General features: G+C 53.7%; 8 protein-coding genes across 8 annotated transcripts; 4 read left to right on the top strand and 4 right to left on the bottom strand.

The window, feature by feature from the left end:
• Nucleotides 1-148: 148 nt before the first annotated feature.
• On the top strand, nucleotides 149-1,785 carry EsH8_III_000613 (CDP-diacylglycerol--glycerol-3-phosphate 3-phosphatidyltransferase; the record flags this gene model as incomplete). The annotated part of the gene is made up of 4 exons (XM_083262338.1): nucleotides 149-310; nucleotides 369-440; nucleotides 493-773; nucleotides 822-1,785. 4 exons carry the CDS (start codon nucleotides 149-151, stop codon nucleotides 1,783-1,785), a joined length of 1,479 nt encoding a protein of 492 aa, XP_083122825.1.
• Nucleotides 1,786-2,639: 854 nt separating this feature from the next.
• On the top strand, nucleotides 2,640-3,054 carry EsH8_III_000612 (uncharacterized protein; the record flags this gene model as incomplete). Its single annotated transcript, XM_083262337.1, has 2 exons — nucleotides 2,640-2,673; nucleotides 2,831-3,054. 2 exons carry the CDS (start codon nucleotides 2,640-2,642, stop codon nucleotides 3,052-3,054), a joined length of 258 nt encoding a protein of 85 aa, XP_083122824.1.
• Nucleotides 3,055-3,594: 540 nt separating this feature from the next.
• EsH8_III_000611 (translation initiation factor eIF2B subunit delta) lies at nucleotides 3,595-5,017 on the bottom strand (the record flags this gene model as incomplete). The annotated part of the gene is made up of 2 exons (XM_083262336.1): nucleotides 3,595-4,413; nucleotides 4,478-5,017. 2 exons carry the CDS (start codon nucleotides 5,015-5,017, stop codon nucleotides 3,595-3,597), a joined length of 1,359 nt encoding a protein of 452 aa, XP_083122823.1.
• Nucleotides 5,018-5,921: 904 nt separating this feature from the next.
• Nucleotides 5,922-6,743, bottom strand: EsH8_III_000610 (uncharacterized protein; the record flags this gene model as incomplete). The annotated part of the gene is made up of 1 exon (XM_083262335.1): nucleotides 5,922-6,743. One exon carries the CDS (start codon nucleotides 6,741-6,743, stop codon nucleotides 5,922-5,924), a length of 822 nt encoding a protein of 273 aa, XP_083122822.1.
• A 341-nt stretch (nucleotides 6,744-7,084) lies between these two features.
• EsH8_III_000609 (endopeptidase catalytic subunit IMP1) lies at nucleotides 7,085-7,642 on the top strand (the record flags this gene model as incomplete). The annotated part of the gene is made up of 2 exons (XM_083262334.1): nucleotides 7,085-7,396; nucleotides 7,457-7,642. 2 exons carry the CDS (start codon nucleotides 7,085-7,087, stop codon nucleotides 7,640-7,642), a joined length of 498 nt encoding a protein of 165 aa, XP_083122821.1.
• A 560-nt stretch (nucleotides 7,643-8,202) lies between these two features.
• On the bottom strand, nucleotides 8,203-10,279 carry EsH8_III_000608 (protein anchor VAC8; the record flags this gene model as incomplete). The annotated part of the gene is made up of 7 exons (XM_083262333.1): nucleotides 8,203-8,534; nucleotides 8,582-9,331; nucleotides 9,387-9,632; nucleotides 9,688-9,801; nucleotides 9,929-10,049; nucleotides 10,107-10,192; nucleotides 10,252-10,279. The coding sequence occupies 7 exons, from the start codon at nucleotides 10,277-10,279 to the stop codon at nucleotides 8,203-8,205; spliced, it is 1,677 nt and encodes a 558-aa protein (XP_083122820.1).
• A 3,022-nt stretch (nucleotides 10,280-13,301) lies between these two features.
• On the top strand, nucleotides 13,302-14,582 carry EsH8_III_000607 (AMP-activated serine/threonine-protein kinase regulatory subunit SNF4; the record flags this gene model as incomplete). Its single annotated transcript, XM_083262332.1, has 4 exons — nucleotides 13,302-13,352; nucleotides 13,534-13,657; nucleotides 13,716-13,865; nucleotides 13,921-14,582. The coding sequence occupies 4 exons, from the start codon at nucleotides 13,302-13,304 to the stop codon at nucleotides 14,580-14,582; spliced, it is 987 nt and encodes a 328-aa protein (XP_083122819.1).
• A 5,895-nt stretch (nucleotides 14,583-20,477) lies between these two features.
• Nucleotides 20,478-21,131, bottom strand: EsH8_III_000606 (replication factor A protein 3-domain-containing protein; the record flags this gene model as incomplete). Its single annotated transcript, XM_083262331.1, has 3 exons — nucleotides 20,478-20,548; nucleotides 20,791-20,893; nucleotides 20,979-21,131. 3 exons carry the CDS (start codon nucleotides 21,129-21,131, stop codon nucleotides 20,478-20,480), a joined length of 327 nt encoding a protein of 108 aa, XP_083122818.1.
• Nucleotides 21,132-21,586: the final 455 nt, after the last annotated feature.

The following is a 21,586-nucleotide window of genomic DNA, read 5'->3' as shown; positions in this document are numbered from 1 at the left end:
GAAAGAACTGAGAAAGCAACGGGGCGCATTTCAGTAAACCGGCGGCGACATGATTGTACGCGGCGTATCGCGGTGCTCTTCGAAGCTCAAAATTCCTTTCGCCCAAACGAACGTCACACGCGCGCGACCACAATGTCGACGATTCGCGATGCCTGCCGCCGGTGCGCCGACGACTTCGAGCTCCGGTAGCGCAGCCGGCATGCTTGCTCCATTCACGAACGAGCTCGACAAGATCGCGCCGTCTTTCAGCATAAATGGCTCCCAGATCCAGGTCATTAGAACACCATCCGATTTCTACGAGACATTAAAGGTAAACCCTTTGCTGAGAGCGCAACGGGATTTGGGGTAGAGACTGACATTGGGCGTAGGAGCGCATACGGAACGCGAAGACGAGGATATTTTTGTCCACTCTGTACATCGGGAAGACGGAGAAAGAGCTGGTATGATGAAGACCAGGAATGCTGGCTTAGATAGACAGCTGACGTTACCCAGATTGCGACTTTGCATGAAGCTCTCCGGAACAACCCCGAGCTGAAGCTCAGCATTCTGACCGATGCGCTGCGAGGCACTCGAGAAGAGCCGAATCCGTCTTGCGCATCGTTACTCGCGCCACTCGTATCGGAGTTCGGTGCAGATAGAGTCGAGATCCGGATGTACCATACGCCCAACTTGACAGGATTGAGAAAGAAGTACATACCCAAGAGGATCAACGAGGGATGGGGCCTGCAGCACATGAAGTTGTATGGCATCGACGATGAAATTATACTCTCTGGGTACGAAGCCTCTAAAATGCATCCGAAATACAACTAACAAAAGTACAGCGCAAATCTCTCATCCGACTACTTCACAAACCGACAGGATCGCTACCACTTATTTTCCTCCAAGGAGGTCACCGACTACTTCTGGAACATCCATCAGGGTGTCTCTTCCTTCAGCTTTCTCGTCGAGCCTTCCCCAGAAGCTGCCGGGTTTACTTTGACCTGGCCCAAGTCTAACCCTGCACCCTCGCCCCTGAAAGAGCCGAAGCAGTTCATCGGCACTACAACACCAGCGCTCAATGCCTTGATTTCCCCCAAGCAACTCGCCTCGGAGGATACAGGCAAAGACACAAAAGTGTACATGCTGGCTCAACTGTCCCAACTTATGAAGCCGGACACTTCGACAGAGCTCCCTGCCATCACTCATGTGCTGTCAACTATTGGCTTGCCTGAATACGCCGGCTCGTCATGGACCTTTACCGCGGGCTACTTCAACCCCGCGCCGTCACTAACTAAGTTGCTGCTTTCTACGGCGTCGCAGAACAACGTTGTCATTACCGCCTCCCAGCAGGCAAACGGCTTCTACCAATCACCTGGCGTGTCTGGACTATTGCCTGGAGCTTACACTCTTCTGGCACGCCGCTTCGTCCGTGCCGTCCATGAGCGCAAGCTCGACGATTCTATCGTTCTCAAGGAGTGGCGTAAAGGTACGGTAGGCGAGCCGGACGGCTGGACATACCATGCGAAGGGTCTCTGGATCACGCTGCCGGGAGAACAGAACCCCTCCATCAGCATTGTGGGAAGCTCAAACTACACGAAACGAAGCTATTCCCACGACCTTGAGGCTGGCGCCATGATCCTCACCAAGGATGAGGATCTTAAGAAGCGCTTAGGCGAAGAGCAGAAGTGGCTTCAAGACCACGCCGAGCAGGTCACACGTGAAGACTTCTCCAAGAACGAGAGAAGGGTCGGTCTACAAGTGAGAATAGCCATGTGGATCGCCCAGGCCGTGGGTGGTGCCTTGTAAGACATTGGCACAATGTATCAATAGATTAGGGTTCTCTGGAGCGCTTGAAGTAGCACGCTCCCAACCCGTGTAATATCTGGATAATAATGACTGATACCCCTGACATCTGAACGTTCTGTTCTGCCTGCATGCCGGTCGGTCTACATGTTACGATGCCTGCGTGTTCTACTGGATTACGCTCTCCAAAACTGATCAAGAACTATATATTCCATGAAAACCAGGCTAAGACAGCAGCAATACGTGATTTCCAACCCTCTCTAGAAACAAGAATCAACTGTTATTAATATGAAAGGGCAAAAAAGGCAAAATGTTCCGAAACCGAGAATCGAACTCGGGGCTATGCCTAACCTCTCAAGAGATGAGAGGGCATCATGTTGGCCACTACACCATATCGGATGTTGATATGTGTGGAGCAAAGTTTTCACAATAAGTAGGTCCAGTTGTGTGTAGCGATCCACTTGGGAGATCTCGCAGAAGGGCAACGTGGGTTGGCTCCGGTCTTTCAGTAGGTTAACAGCGCTGCACTACGCAGAAGCCGGGCCTTTCAGGGGTCTTGAGCGCTGTAGAGCGGCCCCCCAAACCCACCCAACTCGTATGCACCCAGACCACCACCACCGAATCGGAAAAACTGGATTTGCAATTATTCCGCAAAACCACGCCGGCACCCGGGGTACGCGGACCACACACCCTCGGGGCAAGCTTCCATCACCACCACTTCCGTCAATCGACGAACTACCGAACGCAAAACCCACGATACGATACCACTACGAATTGCGGGGACCGGCCTCCGAAGTTCTGCCAATTGACACCACCGACCACACCCGAAACCGATAAGCCACATCTACCTTTCGACAATGGTCGGCAGGATCCTCTTCTGGAGCGGCTTCGGTGCGTGATACCTTTCCCTTGCCTTGCATCGCCTCATACGCCGAGAGCAGGAGCCATTGGAGCTCCCATCTCCGCCTACGACCACCCCCGAGCTTCCCTCTGATGCTCTCCACTTGGTGGGATTGGGACGTGTGACTAACATTGACCCCCCCGATAGGCTTCGCCGTCCGCTTCTGGCAAATGGGCATCGAGATGCGCCCCTTCTTCAACAAGGAGTCCCTCTGGGCCTACCCGGCCTACATGCTCGGCGGCGGCAGCTTTGGCTACTGGCTCCAGGGCGTCGACAACAAGCAGACGTCCATCCTCAACGAGCGCAAGTCGATCCTGCTCGAGAAGCGCGCGAGGGCGGCGGCGCGCAAGGAGGAGCAGGCCCAGGCATAGACGACGACTCTGGGCGACGATGGAATTGTAAAAGAAATCGGGGAAAGAAGAAAATGCCCCTCTCCGCGAGGGAGGAGGACGGAACGAGGCGCGGACGGGAGCGAGGCGACTCGGATGGGTTACGAATTGTATTGGGACTCTCGTCAGCCCCCTCCCCCCCCGAAAGAAGGCTTGGGGTCACGCCGTGCAGCGCCTGAGGGACTGGACTGGATGGGACGTCATTGGGAAATTCTTGCGAGGGAGAAGATTCCCTTTGTACATATTGCATTGAGAGAGGGCTTAATTGACGCCGTGAAAGTCAACAGTTGTGTCGTTGGTGCTAGCATGTCCACCATAGGCCCGGTACTTGTTCAGAATCCGTCTTATTGAAGAGCCAATCGGTCTATGAAGCATATCCTCCGGGCACAGCATGAATTGGTATCTATCTACCGGGGCGTCTTTTCTTCGTCGCGAAACCCCCAAACCCTCTGGAAGGCAAAGCCACCATGCCCTTTATCTTCTCATACTTCGAGCGTCTTTTCTTTTTCTCATTCTCATGATTTACAACTCCTCCAGCTTTCTCAGAATCGCCGGCACAGACACGGGCGACGTGATGCCCAACTCTGTGACGACGACAGAAATGTGCCGATCGCGGGTCGTGTCAAACAGCAGCCTAAAGGCCTCCTCCGTGTTCTGCTCCGGGTCGATCTCGTTGTACGTAAGCGAGTCCATGGCGACCCTCTCGGTGAAGTTGATGGTCTCACTGAGCGCCATGACGCGAATGCCCTGGTCCGCCGCCGCAATGGCAATGTCGCTGGTTCCGGCACGGGCGTACATGGCGCCGTTGCTGAACATGGCCTCGGCGCCGACCAACACGCGCGCTGTGTCGTGCAGGTGGTCCCGCATGGCGCTCAGGTCCGGGCAGTACGACACCTGGATGCCCTGCAGAGCGTGCAGCCGCTTGGCGAGGTCGCGTCCCGTGCTCTCGAAGGGGTCGTCGACGACGGTCACGGAGAACTTCTTGCCGTCGGCGTGGGCCTGGAGAAGCGCACGCTCGACGAGCGGGTGGTAGGCGTAGGTGAGGACGACCTCGTCGTTTTCGATGCTGTCAGCGGCCGTCTTGACAATGACAAAGTCGGCAAGGGTGATGCGCTCGCGGATGAAGTTGTCGACGGACTCGCCCAGCAGCTTCTTGGCTTCAAAGTCGGGAAGGTCAATATCTATCTTGCTGACCTGGAGCTTGAGCCAGCGGACGGCGTTGCCCATGGAGAAGCACATGGGTCTGCATGCTGAGAGGTACTCGATCTGGGGGTTCAAGACGTGTGATGTGAAGTGGCGCGAGAATGTGTTGCCCGGGGGCGTCGTGTATGAGTCGATCACCTACGTTCAGGTCAGAAAAAAAAGAACAATGCTACATGCTGGAGCGGTGGGGGTTAGGACCAACCTTCTTGAACGCAAGCAGAGTCGCCTCCAGTCTTGCGGTGCTATCGTTGATGGCGAACGCGCTCATCTGCTGACCCAGTGCCAAAACAACCGGGTGGACGTCCTTGTCGGCTTCCGTCATGTGTATCCTCTTAGCCATGGACAGATGACTGAAGCACTCGGGGACCTTCGGCTTGTTGTCCTTCACGGCAGCAACCACCACGACCTTAGCCGCCGGGCCACCCTTCGCGCCAGCATGTCCGACTCCCTGGGGGCCGTCTTGTCTGGGCTTCGACTTTCCTCCTTTCGCGTCGCCTCCTCCGCCCTGCTGGGTTCCCTGGCCTGGTGGGGGTGCAACCTGCGTCTCCTTGGCCTTTGCTCTTCTCGCCGCCTTCTCGGCCTTTGCCTTCGCCTTCAACTCGGCGCCCGAAAGCTTCTTCTCTCCTCCCTCTGACGAGGCATCCTTCTTTTGCGCAGCGTCGTCCTTCTTTGGGGGTTGGGGTGCCTTTTTGTCGTCGGCGGCCGGAGGCGGCGCGGCGGTGTTTGGTGTTTCTGTTGCCATTGTCTCCCGTTCCCTTGTGCCTGTCGTAAAATTCCCGCGGTGAGTCTGTGCGCTTTGTGGCCGGATTTCAATCAGACTTGCTCGCGCTTTTAAAGTCGAAATTTTGAAGTTGTCGCCAGGGTTGGGGCGGCTCTGGAAGTCGGATCACTGGCTGCTCGGAGGGAGGTTATCTGATCGGTCGGGGAGGCTGAGAAGTTTTGGAGGTTTGAGTCACAGGGGTTTGCAAGGCGGGATGCGACGGATGCCCCGCGCTAAAAGCTCGCTAAAGCTTAACTGCATTGTGCGGGGAATGACGTCCCAACTGCGGCGCCAATCACCGTTCAACGGCTGCATACAGCAGATGGCTGTAGCAACCGTCCTGCTGATCTGAACAAAGAGTTCGTCTAATTGGATCTTTTCAGTTATCTCTGAAATCAGCCGCTTGTTGAATGTAACTCTGAAGGTTATTCAAGTACAGCCCGGAGCAACAAGAAAGCGTTTGTACAGTCTTTGACTGAAGCAGAGAACCCTGTGGTAGAGGAACCCCCCAATTAGGGGGATGTTCTGAACATCTGTATTGTTTTACTTCAAGGATGATTGGAGGCGTTGACTTCCCATTTACTTCCGTGTATGGCAAACGCAATTCTTCAAAGAAAACATGAAAATTAGCATGTTCTTGGCCTTTCTAGTATTCGCTTATCACACACACACCGACTCATGGCAAGCCTGAAAACTGTTTCCTCTCCAGCTGTGCATCAAACCTCATGAAGTCGCATCATGCAACTACTCTAATGTTTTTTTTTGATTTACAAGTGAAGACCGCCATGCGGCCTCCAGTTTTCTCATCATTGTATCGTACAAGCTTTTGTGTTCTGCTGAGAACTGCTCTACTCCTTTTCTGATCCCGATTCAGTGCCAAGAAGAATCAGTTCGCTGAGGAGTTCGCTGAGGAGTTCGCTGGGGCATTCGCCTGCGAATCCAGGTACAACTTCATGACCTTGAGCGGCTGCCCATCTGGCTCCTTCCATTCCTTCGCCCCCCCAACCTCAGTAACACGGTCCCTAACCGCCTGAACCAACGCCATAGCCTCATCCCTCGTGGCAGTCCTGCTGCCCTTCTTCTTCGCAAAGAGAACCTCGACCTTGTATCCCTTCTCCAAAAAGGTCTTCATCTGCTTCATCTTATGCCCCATATCATGCGGCGCAATCGCCCAGTTCAGCTCCAGCTCCTTGACTCGCGCCAACTTCCGCGCAGCCTCCTTCTTCGCCTTCTCCTGGGTTCTCTCTCTCTCTTTCTCGACGCCCTTGTCAATGACACGGCAGATGGGAAACCTCGGCTGGTCCTGCGCTGGGTTCGGCGGGGGACGGGTGACCATCCGCAGAGACTGCTTCTCTAGGTCCAGCGACGCGAGGACCGTTCTAGTGTCGTGCGGGCCCGTAAGCTTGTTGTTCCCGTCTACAACCATGATTTGACGGTCGTGTATCTGCTGGTCTGCAGGGAGTCCCGACTTGGATGCAGCAGCGCTCGGGGCCGCTACTGACGACCTGTTCGGCTTCCTGGGTCGGTGGATGAGGGCGGCGTGGCGGGCGAAGTCTCGCATCGGCGGTACCATTACTGCTGGTAAAACTCTGGACGGCGGGAGGGAGAGAGCGCTTCGCCGGGACAGTGCTTCTACCTTTTCAAAGGGCGAGACGAACACTCTATACAGGGCCGTCCTGCTGTTGCACAGGCATCGTGTGACCCTCATGTTTGGTGCTGCTGTTCGACTTGCGACGGTTCTGCTTGCAGGTCGGCTTCAGATGTAGGTTTGAGTCACGGGTTTGTCTGTCCCGTCGTTGTATGATGTTTGCCGTCTGGGAATAAAAGTGATGGTAAGTTGCAGAAAGTAAGGAGCAGAAGCAAGCAAGCAAGAAGGATGGGCTTGGAGGTAAGCTCTCCCACCAATCACAAGGAGTAATGCGACGAGCTTTCAGTGGTCCAAGCTCCGGCGTCACACGTCCGCCGGATCCGCACGCCTCAACGCGTCCCATCCAACTCTCAGCTCTAAGCAATCAGCACACACTCCTAAAATCAAACGCCCCATCCACAATGGCGGGAAAACCTATCCGCCTGTGTCTGAACGTGGGCAAGACCCTGGCCGCCGCTCACGTATTCTTAGAATACGGGTATGGTATCGGCCCGGCGTCCGGCCCATCCATGCTTCCCACATTCGAGGTCGCTGGAGAGTATCTTCTTACGGATCGACGCCATCGGCTCGGCCGCGATATCCATGTTGGTGATTTAGTTCACTACAAAATTCCGATTTTCCCGAAATCCGATGGTATCAAGCGAGTGCTGGGCATGCCAGGCGACTACGTCTTGCTCGACAGCCCGGATTCCCAGAGGCACCAGATGATTCAGGTACGGATAGCCATTGAACTAGTGCTACCCAAGTCTCCCTGCTGAAGTATAATACAACAGATCCCCCAAGGGCATTGCTGGCTAGTGGGTGATAACCTTGAGTCCTCTAGAGACTCACGAATGTATGGGCCTGTACCCTTGGCTCTCATCAGGGGCAAAGTGATAGCAAAGCCGTTACCTTTATCTGGGGAGAAACTGCTCGAAAATGGTCTTCGCGACGTTGGCGAGGCCCGGAAGCGAGGGTGATTTGATTTTTGATTCATTGGCAATGGTTTATCAATAATCTGCCATGATACATACGCACACTTCAAGCGATGGGACTATGAGCGACGAGAGAACCTCAACCAACCGCGAATTGATTATTCACAGATTGTGAGTTGTTCTTTGGTCTTCTAAACGTGTGATCCTAATTACAACAGGGTAGGAGAGTCAATGGCGTCAGGTAAAAGCTCATCAAGCCTGACGACAGACCGAGTAATATGAGACATGGACGACCCGGCAAACGAGCCACAGTGCTGAAAACAAAGTAAAAGGGTCGGGCCGTCCTTGTAAGAGAAACTAGCCGTGCCCCAAGACGGTGTAATTATCGTCCGTCAGGGGGGTTGGCACGCCAAAATAAACGCTCCTTCAAAATGCTTCCACGCCGAAATATACACTCAACGTACCAACCGAATCTCATTCTGCATGATCAACGCCGAAAACACCACCCACCCAAGCCTCCAAGCCCCTTGGTCCTGCTGTAGTACCCCGGAAGGGAAATTGGGAACCAAAATAATGAAGTGAGATCCGTATGTCGTCACTCGTCTTTAACCCTCGATGTGAGATTTCGAACCACTTTGGCCAAGCAGCTCCAGGCACCTCTGTGCCAAGTTGACGACTTCGCCCTCATCGTCATCTTCGAACTCGTTGTCCGGCTCGATCTGGCGGTTGGCAATCTCCTTGATCTGGTCGACGATGTCTTGCGCCTGGCCGATCAATTGAATAAGATTCTTGTCTTCCGACTCGAGCAGCTGGAGCAGGGTCCAGATTGCTATGTGCTGAAACGTCGCGTCGCCGCTCTGAAGGAATCGCGTAAGGTATCCGTGAATACCACCGTTTGGCTCTTTCCAGTCTTGAACGAAGACCGCATAGTCACCGACTGTAGTATATTAGCAGGGTACTGGATGAGGGCAGCGTCAATCATACCTTTTGAAGAGAGATTGCCAAGAGCCGCAGCACTGTTGCCTTGTACTTCAATGCTGGGGGAATGAGTGAGGGGGATCAAAACCTCAAATACACCCAAGTTCAGGAGATGGGACTTGAGTTCATCGCTAAGAGCCAGAACCGCAATCGCAGCTGTCATCTCGGATTGGACTGTGACTGGCACATCAAGCACCAACTGCTTGCACTTTTGAACCGCACCAGCATCAAGAACCAGCGCCTTGTTGCGATCAGAGCTGGCGGCAAGATTTCTCAGTGTTGAAATGGCGTGGCACTGAATTTCTTCATTCTCGGTCGATCCGAGAAGGTCGACCAGCGGCTTCAGGAAACCAGCTTCGATTATGGGCGACTCGTTCAAGGGGTGGATGGAAATGTTTCGTATGCATGCGACAGCCGAAAGGATCAAAGGGAGGTAAGATGATGAAAGAAGTCGGAGCAACGGGGCGAGGCCGTTTGAGCGCACGATATCCAGTTGATACTTTTCGTCCGAGGCTAAATTGCGAAGGGCGAGCGCTGCCTGGCATTGGACCTTGGGCGATGATGAATCCATAAGAGTAACAAGAGAAGAGACCAGCTTTGACTCCGTTTGAGCAAGCTTGCGCCGGTTGTTAGCATCGACAGCAATGTTGCTAAGAGCCGTCGTGCAATAATACTGCACGTCGACGTCAGACGAGGATAGGAGCTGGACAAGAACGGGGATGGCTCCAGCGTTAACTAGCTGCTGGCGATTCTCGTCTGTCCCCCTGGTCAGCTTCGCATTCCTTGATTCACCACAATCGTAACAACGTACCTGAATGCGTCATATTGAGCAAGGCCCCAGTCGCGTTCCTTTGAACCCGCATGTCCCTGGATTTTGCCAGCCTCGTCAGAGGACCCAAAGCGCCGGACCGGGCAATCTTCGCCTTGTTTTCCTCATGTGTGGCCAGGTTTGTGATACAACCGACTGCGTTGCATTGCACTTCGACATTTGGTGATAGCATTTGCCTAATGAGTGGCGTAAGTCCACCAAGTTGGACAATCAAAACCTTATTCTCGGCTGGTAAGTCGCGTCAGCATGCATCCTCCAGCCTCGTCTGCGAAGCTAAACCTACTATTGACTGCCAAGTTCCCTAGTGCTGCGCTGGCGGCGCGCTGGACTTCGATATCGGGGCTTTGTAAGAGGAAAAGAATTGGCTCAAGGGTATCGCGGTCAACTTCACGAACATCTGCAGAGAATGGTCAGCATGACTAGGCGACGTAGGCGGGGAGAGTGGCCCTGCGGATACTATGTCGCAGACGGCGTGTATGCCGCCTCTTATAGGTCCGTTCAAGCCATCCAGAAGTTCAACGTACCTCGCTCTGTGATCTCAGCAAAGGTCAAGCTCGCACTCCGTTGCAAGTCTATATTCTCGGAGAATACGAGTGTGCTTAGAGCTCGAAGGGGTTCGCCTGAAAAGAAGTCCGTTTCACCCCGCTGAAACAAGGTCAGTACGGAAACTCGGCGAGTTGGACCAAGAAGGAGACGACGTACGTTTTCAAGATACTGGAGAAGGTCGGCGACAGCTTCTCTTTCACTGTCGGCGAGGACTGGCTCGTAGAGTCCATCGCGGGATCTCCCTGTGTAATCACCATCAGCTTCGTCGATCCAGAAGATGCAGCGATGAAAAAGCTAGTACCTCCGCAGCATGATTGACAGGCTCCCATGGCCGAAATGGGCAACAAAGGCCAGCGTCGATGATATTAAGACTCGATGTCGAGGTGGCGGTTAGGAAAGCTGGGGCTGTTTTGTTTGGATGGAGCCTCTCTTCGCAACACGAACGATTTGGCAGCCCGACCGGAGGAATGCGGAGTCAGCGGTGTCTTCGGGTGGTTCGAAAGGGGGATGGATTTGTCGACTACGACGGTCGAGAAAGCAAGATCGAAACAGGTCGGAAGCCGGCGAAAATACGATGCTCGTTGCTGCCCGGTGAGAGAGGCCCAATAGTCGGTCGGTTGATGGGCGATACAGTCGGTCAAATGAGGTTTTGGGAAGAAAGCGACGGGACGTTGCTCCAGTTGTCTCGCGGAGCACTGACCCCAGTGGGTTGCAGCAGCCCGCAGCAGCAATCGGAGCAGTAGCACTGGACCTCTCCGAGGCTAGTGGGGCTACAAAGGTACTCACCAAGCAACGAGCAACACACTCCCTACGAAATGGAAAGCAAAGCATCAGACAGCACACCAAAGCACAGAACCCAAGGACTGTGGAACCCAGTGTGGGACCGGTGACCTTGATTCTGCTAACCATATTTGGACTAGAAGCACCGGTGGGTCCAGAAAATAGATACGTACCGAGTGTACCTGCAGCGCCGTCGGCTTTTACTCGTGCTGTGACTGGGCGACGCCGTGGGCGGTCCCTTCTTCCCGGCTAGAAGAGAAGGCGCCCACCCGCCGCCTCACTCTGCACAAGCACAAGGACCACTCCTCCATGTCTCCTCATCGGCGGCACTGCCGTGGGCTCCAAATCCGCCTCGAGCTCGAGGAACACGGACCACCCTGCTGTTTCCCTCACATGCGGAAACAGGACAGCCAGACGTTTGCAGGCGCTGCCTTGCAGAGCTTGCTTCCGCACCTTGCTGCTCCCTGTGGTTATGTAGTCACCACGGCGCCTTGCCTTGCATTGCGATTGAGGTCCCTTGCTTCCCTTCCTTCCTCGAAGCAAGAAGAATGGCTGGCATGGCAGACAGCCAAGACAAGTCGACTGGGGAAGGCATTCCTGAAGAATCATGCGAGCCACACTAGTGGGCCTGTGGCTTGTAGCTCATATTACTCTCCTCATCCCATACATATTGCTTGGTTCATCCACGGAAGCTGGCGCTGTTTCCTAGGATAGCTGTCACTAGGAAGCTATCTCTTCGGCAACCAGCAACTTTTTCTAGATTTGTTATTTCCCCCTTGGTGCCTTGGGGCGATGCCCTTATTTATTTGACATGTGTGTATGCCCCAAATGTCCCACGGATGCCTGCGTTGCTCTTTGAGGCGGCATAATACTTGATGACTAGTAGCTAGTGGCTCGAAGGAATTCCAATATGCGATCTGCCATTTGCCAGGCAGAAGCGTTGGGTGAACACATCCAATGCACCAGTCCTCACCACCGTTTGGTTGCGGTGTTGCATTCCTGCCTGTCCCGATGACTCGCACTTGCACATGGTGAACGCGCCAAGGTCATCAGGGTCAACTTCTTCAAGGGTCCAGTGTCACGCGAGTGTGTGGCCGCTTTGACGTCGCGTTTTCCCGTTGGCCATACCGGATATAGTCAGGCGAGGAAAGTATATGTGTGCCGTATAACTCACCTTGGCCTTCACGATTGTGCTTTCGGCGATGCAAATGGAACGGGCCGGCGGCTCATCAATCTCAATCCTGGCCTACACGGCCAAGGCCATGCTTGAATTCTGCGCCATCACAGACCGCATGGCAAACATGTCGAATTTTTCCAGAATATGTCTTGGGCCGGTTTTCATCTTATTCCAAAGCATAAATTGAAGCAAGACAGCTTGTCTTGGAAATGGCAGCCAGCATCATACAGCCGCGGTTGAATGGGTCAGCATCGTTTACCGCACACAAAGTTAATACGAATACAGTGCAGACAAGGTAAAGAACCAAAAGGTTTGGCTGAGGGTTGGCAACGCGGGATGGACTCCGTTCCAGTGAGAATATACCAGAAGCGCCGCAGCTGGCGCTGGAGGATCGGTTGAGTACCCGACTAGATGTCTGTGGTCGGCCACTTATCGCTGTCGCTGCAGCAGTCGCATGCGCATCGCCTTCCCTCTCCCCCCAGCAGAGCATGCGCCAAAGGCACACCCCATGGAGGAGGTCATCTCCAATGACGAAACCCGCTATCATCACATTCATGTATTCCCTTTCCACTTTCGCGGACCTGACGCCGCGGCACCCGTGAAGCTGCAGCGCCAAGCACTCTCTGTAAGCATCTTGTTGACTTGATCGTCGTATCGGCAGCGCCCACGCCAGACTGCGCCCAGACAGGAAACACAGAAAACAAGAATCGCCCGGTCGGCTGCACCCACTCACCCCATCTTTTTCCATTGGGTCCTCAGTGGCCCAGTCCAACCCAGTCCAACCCAGTCCCATATCCTTATCCTTATCTACAGTACAGATACGGATACTGAGCATGTACCTCACAGGTGAGACAGAGGGACGCAGCTAAAACACCTAGGTAAATGTTAGGTGCTTGCCGCTACTGACCTGCCACTATCTGACTCTTACCTCACTTGCTTTGCTTTACCTTACCTCATTGCCGTTGCTGCACGTTGGGAGGGGAAAAGAAGAGTGCACGGGAAAACCACCAATGCGTCCGGTCCAGCCCAATCCATTCTTCGAACCGCGGATTCCATTTTTATTTTTTATTTTTTTTGTCTCTGACTCCCGTCTCCCGCCCGCCCTCTGTCTCCCGCCTTCTTCCCACCCTACCCCGTCTACGTCCTGAGGGGCCACACGCCGCCATTAGCCCTCGCACGACGACACAATGGACGACCCCTCCTCGGCTTCGCAGGACAATGCCGGCCCTGGCTCCATGTCCATGCCGCATCAGCAACAGCCTAGTAGCAGCGGTCCACCACAACCGCCCGTAGTCGCTACCGCTGCGTCTATCGCGAGACCACATGGTCACGAGCTTCCCTTCGTCACGCCCTCATCCTACCTTCGCCCAAGACCGCCCTCTGTCGCTCGCAAAATGCCCGAGAAACCTCTCAGCCCGCTCGATAAGGAGCAGATGCAGGGTCTGGTAAGCTACCCGTGCCCTTTGACCCTTGCCCTGACGTCTTGGGCCCCTCCAATGCCCGTGTCTGAGCCCGATTTCGCCCCCGGCAGCCAGCGCATGCGGGGTTGTCCTTTGATTTCGGCGCCATCGCGAGGGGCATATTTGGTCCTCTACGAGCCACCGCTAACCTCGTCTGCCTGCCCAGAGAGCGATCCGCGATTTCCTCAAAGTTCGAACCAGCTACGACGTCCTGCCGCTCTCGTTTCGCCTCATCGTTCTCGACAACGATCTCTTGATCAAGAAGAGTCTGAACATCCTCATCCAAAATGGTACGAGTCATACCTTCTCGGTGCGCCGCCGAGCTGTCTATCCTGACCAACTCAATAGCCATCGTCTCCGCGCCACTGTGGGATTCTCACAATTCCAGGTTTGCCGGCCTACTGACGGCGACGGATTACATTAATGTGATCCAATACTACTGCCAGTTCCCTGGCGAGATGCACAAGCTGGAACAGTTCCGGCTCAGCAGCCTGCGAGGTACGTAGCCGAGGTTTATAGTCCTGATTTGGGTCGCATGCCAACGTGTTTGCAGATATCGAAAAGGCCATCGGGGTTTCCCCTCTCGAGACGGTGTCTGTCAACCCTATGAGGCCGCTCTACGAGGCCTGCCGCCGCATGCTCAAGACCCGCGCGCGCCGAATCCCCCTCGTAGACGTCGACGACGAAACCGGCCGCGAGATGGTTGTCAGTGTCATTACGCAGTATAGAATCCTCAAGTTCATTGCTGTCAACAACGAGCACAACACAGTTATGATGAAGAAATCATTGAGGGAAATTGGGCTGGGCACATTCAAGAACCTCGCCACAGCGAAGATGAACACCTCGGTGCTCGATGTGGTCGACATGATGGTGAAGCAAAACATTTCTTGCGTCCCCATCGTGGACCATCACAACCGACTTCTCAACGTTTTTGAGGCCGTCGACATAATCCCATGCATCAAGGGAGGCGCATACGAGGAGCTGTCGTCCAGCGTTGGAGAGGCACTGTGCAGGAGACCTGACGATTCACCCGGAATTTACACTTGCGGCCCCGAGGACAGACTGGACTCAATCTTCGACACCGTTCGCAAGTCGAGAGTACATCGTCTCATAGTGGTGGACGATGAAAATAGGCTTGTGGGTGTCATCTCCCTGTCAGATATTCTCAAGTACGTGCTTCTGCACGGAGAAGAAGATGACATCAAGGGACCTTGAAGGTGGAACAAAATGGGAATTACATAGAACCAAGAGCGACGGATCCTCGCTGGAATGACTTGGGAAACGGTAGACATGGTAATGAGCATGTGCCAGGCGTACGGTGGCGTAACTGGGAGGAATACCAGATGGTGCGCATATTTCATCATATTTTCTTTCATTTCACTATAGAGGATCGGAAGGCTTACGGAGAAGTCGGCTATCTGGATGCGTTACGAAATGAGAATAAGTTAAAACCATCAACTCTTGCTCTTCTATTAGATCATGTTCCCCTCGCCGTGTACATAGGACATGCGAAGTTGTCCGACTAATAACAGCAATGGCTGCCCAGCTGTCGTATTTCACTTCTGGAGGTTCTGAGCTTAGCGGGCACCTTAAGTCCAATACCATCCCGTGACTGATGATGGGAAGCAAGTGCTCTTCGCGCATGTACCATACCTCAAGCAATCTCTGGATTCACCTGCCTGTCAGCCAACCTTGTCGGGCAAGTACGGCTGGTTCACATAGGGGTAAACGACCTAGCATCGACTGCTGCCTATCCCCGAATCTCTTCCACCACTCTTCAGGTCGATGTAATTGCACGTTCGACATCTGCGCGTCAAAGTCCAAGATCGCTAGCAAATATTATCGCTCGTCTACCAATTTTTGGTCGGCTCTTTCACTTCGTTTCCCAAATGCAGTCTTACAACAATGATCCATCTTTATCCTCGGCGATGTCTCGAGATCCTGAGTCTGGGACTCTCGCGAGCCAAGCCACCAGCACCGCGCCAACCAGTACTTTGCCTCCTCAGCTATCTATAGCGACTTCCATGGCACCCTCGGGGGCCATTTATCGACCGCTTGCCAACTCGAACACTCTGCCGGCTCTGGCCCGCAGAGAAGGCCGACGGAGCAGGGCGCTCCCTAGCAGCGCAACATGGACATCATCCATCGGGGACTTGGCCGTTTTATCGGACACGGATGAGGTTCAGGATCGTCGCAAATTTGTTCAAGAATACAACCGGCTAGCCAAAAAGGTAAATGCTAACTTCTGCCTCTCATGCAAGCAGCTGAGCAGCCCGTCGCCTCTCGAACTCCTAGTACTTGCTGACAAGTTCACATAGCATGGGATTCGAGTGCTTGTCGTTGAAGACTTTGATGGAAGAGTAAGTGTCGTCGTATGTGAGCAATATGTTGCTGCTGACGGATACAGCGACCTGCAACACCAGTGGTCATGGCCGATAAACGAGGGTGGTGGTCTCGGGTGCTTCGTTCAACTTCATCTGGACAGCCGTCCAAAACACAGGGGCAGCCCAGGGCCGTCCGGCACAAAAGAAGCGTCAGCGACATTGCGTTGCACCTAGTTCACACTCGGAAACCAGAACCAAAGGTTCTTGACCTCCAGACAATGGTTCGACTCAGCGGCAAAAGCTTGCTGTACCTCCCCCCTGATTACGCTCCTGGTTCGCTCATTCTTCCAACTTGTTTCCGGGCTACCGCTCAATATCTGGCCCAATACGGTATGCAAAAACCACCCTCATTTTATGAAGAGGGCATGTCTTACAATAACCGCCAAAGGTCCTGTCACTCGCGGTGTCTTTCGTATTCCTGGGTCGCTCCGTGTCGTTAGCGCAATCTTCGATTATTACTGTTACGAAAAGGCTGGCGAAGACATCACCGGTACTATTCGCTGCCCAACCCTTCCGCTTCACATTAATGCCGGTGCACAAGATGTAGCCTCTGCCTTCAAGAAGTTCCTATCTGTGCTCCCGGGAGGCATTCTTGGCACCCTCTCGCTTTTTGACGCACTGGTCGCCATCCATAGTCAGCTTCGCGGGGAGCCCGAGCTAAGCAGAACTAAAGAGACGAAGCTCCGAGTTCGACTAATTGCACTAGCCGTTGGAACCATCAAATCACAGTTTCGACGAGAGCTGATATGCGCAGTGTTTGGTCTGCTCTCCCTCATCGGCCGTGCTGCCGAGACAGCGGCTCGCGAGGACGAACAAGGTCGCCCGCTTCCAACCTCAGATCTAATGGGCTATACAGCATTAGGCATCGTATTTGGACCGCTTCTTGTCGGTGATTTGCTCGACTCATACACAATGAAACTTGCAAGCCCGTCTTCTGGGCTGTTGATCTTTCCTCTCACTCCGCCGCGACTAAGAAAAGGTCGACAACGCAAGAGCACACCACAGAACGACGAAGGACCTACGTCTGTCGACAAAATCCACGTGGCAAACGAGATTACTGAGATGCTCATCACAAATTGGAGAGAAGTGGTCCGTAATATGAAGAGTTTATCGATTCTGAGCAGGTCAAACCAACATGTAGAAAGCCCAAACCGCCGGGGGCTTCTTCGATCCTCGAACTCTGAACCACATGCCATTGGATTACCCAAGGGCTGGAAAAGTAAGCGGTCCTCGCCAACTGCCTCGCCTGAACGAGAGAGCTCGTCATCCCCTACTACTCCTACACCAGCGCCCAGTAAGTAGAGAACGACCTAGTCTCTCCATTTGCACAAACTCATAGCCTCAGAAAGGAGAGAAATGATGACCTCGAAAACAACCGGGAACGTGAATGAAACGCTAAATATCAAAAGACTGAGGCCAAAGATGTCGCACTCGGCATCCTCGAACCGACTCTCTGTGCGGCAGTCGCTTAATCCATTATCGCCAACAGCAGAGGAGAGCCAGGTTGACAACAAGAACGTTCCGGGGCGGATGGCTGCATTAAACTCGAGGGACAGTCCAAAACGTGTGCATTCATCCAAGGGCCAGGCTCTTAACTCCGAAAATATTCCACGTACTTCGCGTTCTGGCACCAGCGAGTCTCAGAGAACGCCTCATCGAAGCCTGGTTCGGCCGTTTTCTGACTCTGATAATGGTAAAATATCTAGTGAGAATGCTCGCTCATCTCAAGAGCATCACATCGAGCTTTCAGCTGTTAGCCCTCGTCTATCAGACGAAATGGTTCCAGAAAGAACTTCGTCAAAGTTATCTCCTAGAAAGTCACCGAGACTCACAAAATCCGCAGAGGAGTTCAAAGGCAACAGCCGGATCAAGGAAGGTGGCGTGTCTCACGAGAGCAAAGATTCAGCTAGATGGTTGGATGAGGGAAGATACAGGACAGGCGGAATGGTCCCCTCGGCACTTCGTCGACTCGTTAGCAGCGATCGAGGTCGAAGTACAGGTTCAAGCAGCCCAATATCCAGGGCCTCTACTCCTAGGCATATGTCACCTGAAAATTTGAGCCCAAGTACACTGACGCCGTCGAAAGCAGGCGCCCGCGCGGTTCCATCTACAAGAAGTCCATCACACAAGAAGTTTGGACTCGAAACCAGGGCAGGCGAGAAACAAGCCGATAATACCTCAGAACTCATACCTTCGAGAAACGGTACCGTGGCGCATAGATTGGACAGTGTGCCACTTGGAATTCATTCATTCGAACACGAAATACCAGCAGAAAGTCCTCCAACTCAGAATGTTCATGTACGGACCCTGGAACAACATAACGAATCAGAAAACAGCTCTGAGAGTGATGACTCCATTCAAACTACTCCGAAGGAGCTTTTTTCTCGGAGTAAAATGTCGACTGGCTCACAGGAAACCGAAATAGTAACACCGAAGGCGCGTTAGGAAAAGCTGCCTTCATGCAGTTCCGGACAAGAGGAGCAGTCGCATTCGGCCCTTCGCCGAAGTCCAAACGACGAGGCACCTAAAAGTTTGCCACAGGGATCTCACGTACACTACGAAGGCTTGCCTCAAAGTCTTCTGGCCAAAACAGGTTGTCCTACAAATAACTTGGCACCCTCGAGGCCCCAAAGCGTAGCATCGAAGGAAGAAGAAATTGCACAACGATCGCGAGCATCAAGCTTCGGGCATCTGGGAACACCGGTACGCCCATCTGGAGATAGATATGGCAGTATGACGCCCACACGTGACCCGATTCCGAAGCCTGGCGGCGTGAGAGCTATGGCAGCAATGTTCGAAGTGGCTTCCAAGGAATCACCGTACGTTCCTACTCCTATGGCTAACCGTCATCCACGGGTAAGCGAGACGGCACTCTGGCTCTCTCAACCGAGACTCGACACGCCACCCCCCAAAAATTTGAGGCCAAAGGGTTCAAGTTGGAGTTTTGGAAAGATTAGTCCAGGTCGACGGAATCTGATCCCAGGGGGAACTGCCCAAACCAAAAGTCACCACCACAAAACTATCAGTGACAGCACTGGTTTGCAGACTGTGCCTCGCGAGGTCGCAGCCGACGAAACTTCCACCCATCTAGAAAGACCCTTTTTCGCCCAAAATTGGCGAATACCAGATAATCCAAGATCCCAACAGACGCATCTACCGGCTCTGACTCTTGATAACAGTAACAAACTACCTAGTCTAGGGACCATGGTACAGCCGCAAGAGCAGCCCCCAATTGCACAGCATGTTAGCTTCCCTCGACCGCCATCATCCCCTTCTGTACGTCAGACCAGTGAAGATTTTGTCTCTCATCGGACGGGAAGTCCGGGCGGCAACTCAGTTCTTCATAGGCAGACTCGAACTTTACAGAAGCAGCTGGACGCCAAAACCGAGGAGGCTGTGTCTCTCCGAAGGCAGTTGGATACAAGAGAAGATCTTGATGTTGGGACACTCAGTGAGCAGTTGCGTGTCGCCAAACGAGAGTGTGCCATGTGGAAAGCTCGTGCTGAGGCAGCAGAGAAACGTGTGGCGGCTCTCGAGCGCTTCACGCGCAGACTGCGGGGGGTCAGAGGAGGAGACGCGCAAGCTGACATTGATATGATGGCACAGAATGAGCGGGGCAGCACCGAAACGACTGGGACGGAGGACGGAGAGATTGTGGCAAACAGAATAAAAAGGACGATGAAGGGTATGGACGGGACTAGAAGCAGCGACGGCGGTGCTGCGGCGTGGTGGAACGAGGAGAGGGCTGATAATGCTTGGGAGCGGCCTGTAAGGGGTCAAGGGCAGCAACATATGGTATTAACAGAGGCAGCATTGCGTGAGGTCTAGGAGGCGGCGCAGGAGCTACTGGCGGACTTGGGAAGGTAAAAATTGATGCACGAGGCTATCCGTGCCAGGATATGGGTGGTCCAACGCCCGAGGTATGCAACAAGGTTTGTTGTGAAAATTGAAATACTCTGTTATGACTGAACCCGCGCATAGTGTTCTGCTGTCACAACACATTTCGGCCTGGTCGCTTTATTCTCCATGTCGTTATTGATTCCGTGCCTCGCAAAAGTGCCTGGATTCTGGGTCGCTTCCCTTTACCTACGACCCGGAAAGCAAAGAGGTAGCCTTTCTCGTAAGTCTGACACCGCTCGGGATAACCCCAGAGCAGCCCCGCGTCATCGGCAATCTCTTTTATCCCTGCCTCTGGCTCTTTCAATTCCGATATCTGCATGCTACGCCTACGCTCTCTTCCATCCATTCATTCCCTTCCTTCCCTGATATTTGCGTCAGGGGCGGTGTCCCTCGACTGGAATTTCCAGGCGGCTGGAGCGGCTACACTCAGCTACCTAGGTGTATCTGGCGATGGTGTTGTTGATGGGTAGCCTTTCTATGCAAGAGGAGCGATGGTCCTGGCTGGCAGGCAGGGTTTTTTGCTGCGGACGGTGACGCAGAGGAGATGGATGTTTGTGAGAGATGGAAGGGATGCGTGTTTGTGGCGACGATTCAGCGGTAAAGGGGCAGAATATTGATGCCTGATGGATTCGGGCGAGTGACACTTGAATTTAGTGGTATACATTGCGAGCGTTGTGGCTGGCGCTGGCCCTAGGTGGCCGTGGGTATCGGATGCTGCGTGGCAGTTGTCGTTGTCGTTGCCGGCCGTACGGCGGATGCTTGGGGTGGGATACGTGATGACGACGAGCTTGACGGGCTCATATATGCGCGGGGAGCTTTTGGGCGATCAATTGTCAAAGACGAAGAGGGACTTGTGGTGGTGGGTGGCCTCGACTACGGCGGAGGCGAGTTGGTAGTCTGCAAGAAGGTCAGCGGCATGGTCGGCTGGGATAGTAGTGATGGACAGTGGTGAGTGACGCATGGGGTTATGAGAACCGTGTATGTGCCTCTGGGGCGAATGGTTCAAAGCATGGTTCAGACACCAGTCAGACGCACGGCACACGGCGGTGGTACTATTGCGCCGTGCAAGTCCTCGTCATGAAGTGCGGTTTGGTGATGATGGGTTGGTTTTTTGGGGAACTGATAGAAAAAGCACATACCGACATCAGGTCCTAGGTCTCGGGAAGTGAGAACTTTGATGGAAAGATCGGGGTTGACTTTGCCGATGATCTGAGCGCCATTGCCATTGGTGAGGTGGACATCCTGTAAGCAAAGAGTTAGGGTCTGTCTGGATGCTGAAGTTGATGGAGGAGCTGGAGGCCTAAGAGCCTCAATTGCAATGACCTACGCGGTTAAGAATGGCAGTGACGTTTCCGTCCGCATCAAGAACTGCATTTTCGCCGCGCAGCTGCAGGACCTTGCCGATGAGCATAACGTTGCGGCCGACGTAGTTGTCGAGGTATTGCGCCGTGATGCGGGGTGTGGAGGTAGCTTCGGCCATCTTGCGGGATGTTCAGACGTGATGTTCTGGGCTGGGGATCTGAGCAAGGGTGGGAATAGACGATGTAGATCCGCACGATGCAATTGGGAATATGACACGGCTATGTTCGCGTCCGGTGCGGTGTTTTGCAGGGTGTCGTCGAAGGTGGTATTGAAATGGGAACGTATTAGTCTTGAGGAGACGCGTTTTGAAGGACCCCGCACACTAACTGTCGCGGTGTCAGGTGACAGGCGACGCCCGTTCTAAGCTTCTTCCGCGTCTTACGTAATCAAGCCCGCTGTAGCCTTGGGCGATCTGCAGGATACCGTTGATGTTCCATAACGCTATATGAACGGTGCCGGCCTTCATCACCGTCTGCTTTACTACCTCCCTGTCTACGATAAGGCGTAAGAAGACTGCCTTGGCGAACCATTACGTGGCCCTGGTCTAAACTCAATTGACCGCTTGATTTTCCA

This window comes from Colletotrichum jinshuiense, chromosome 3 (genome assembly GCF_051148585.1).
Source record: "Colletotrichum jinshuiense chromosome 3, complete sequence".
Lineage (NCBI taxonomy): Eukaryota > Fungi > Ascomycota > Sordariomycetes > Glomerellales > Glomerellaceae > Colletotrichum > Colletotrichum jinshuiense.
This window is presented reverse-complemented; position numbering and strand designations above follow the sequence as displayed.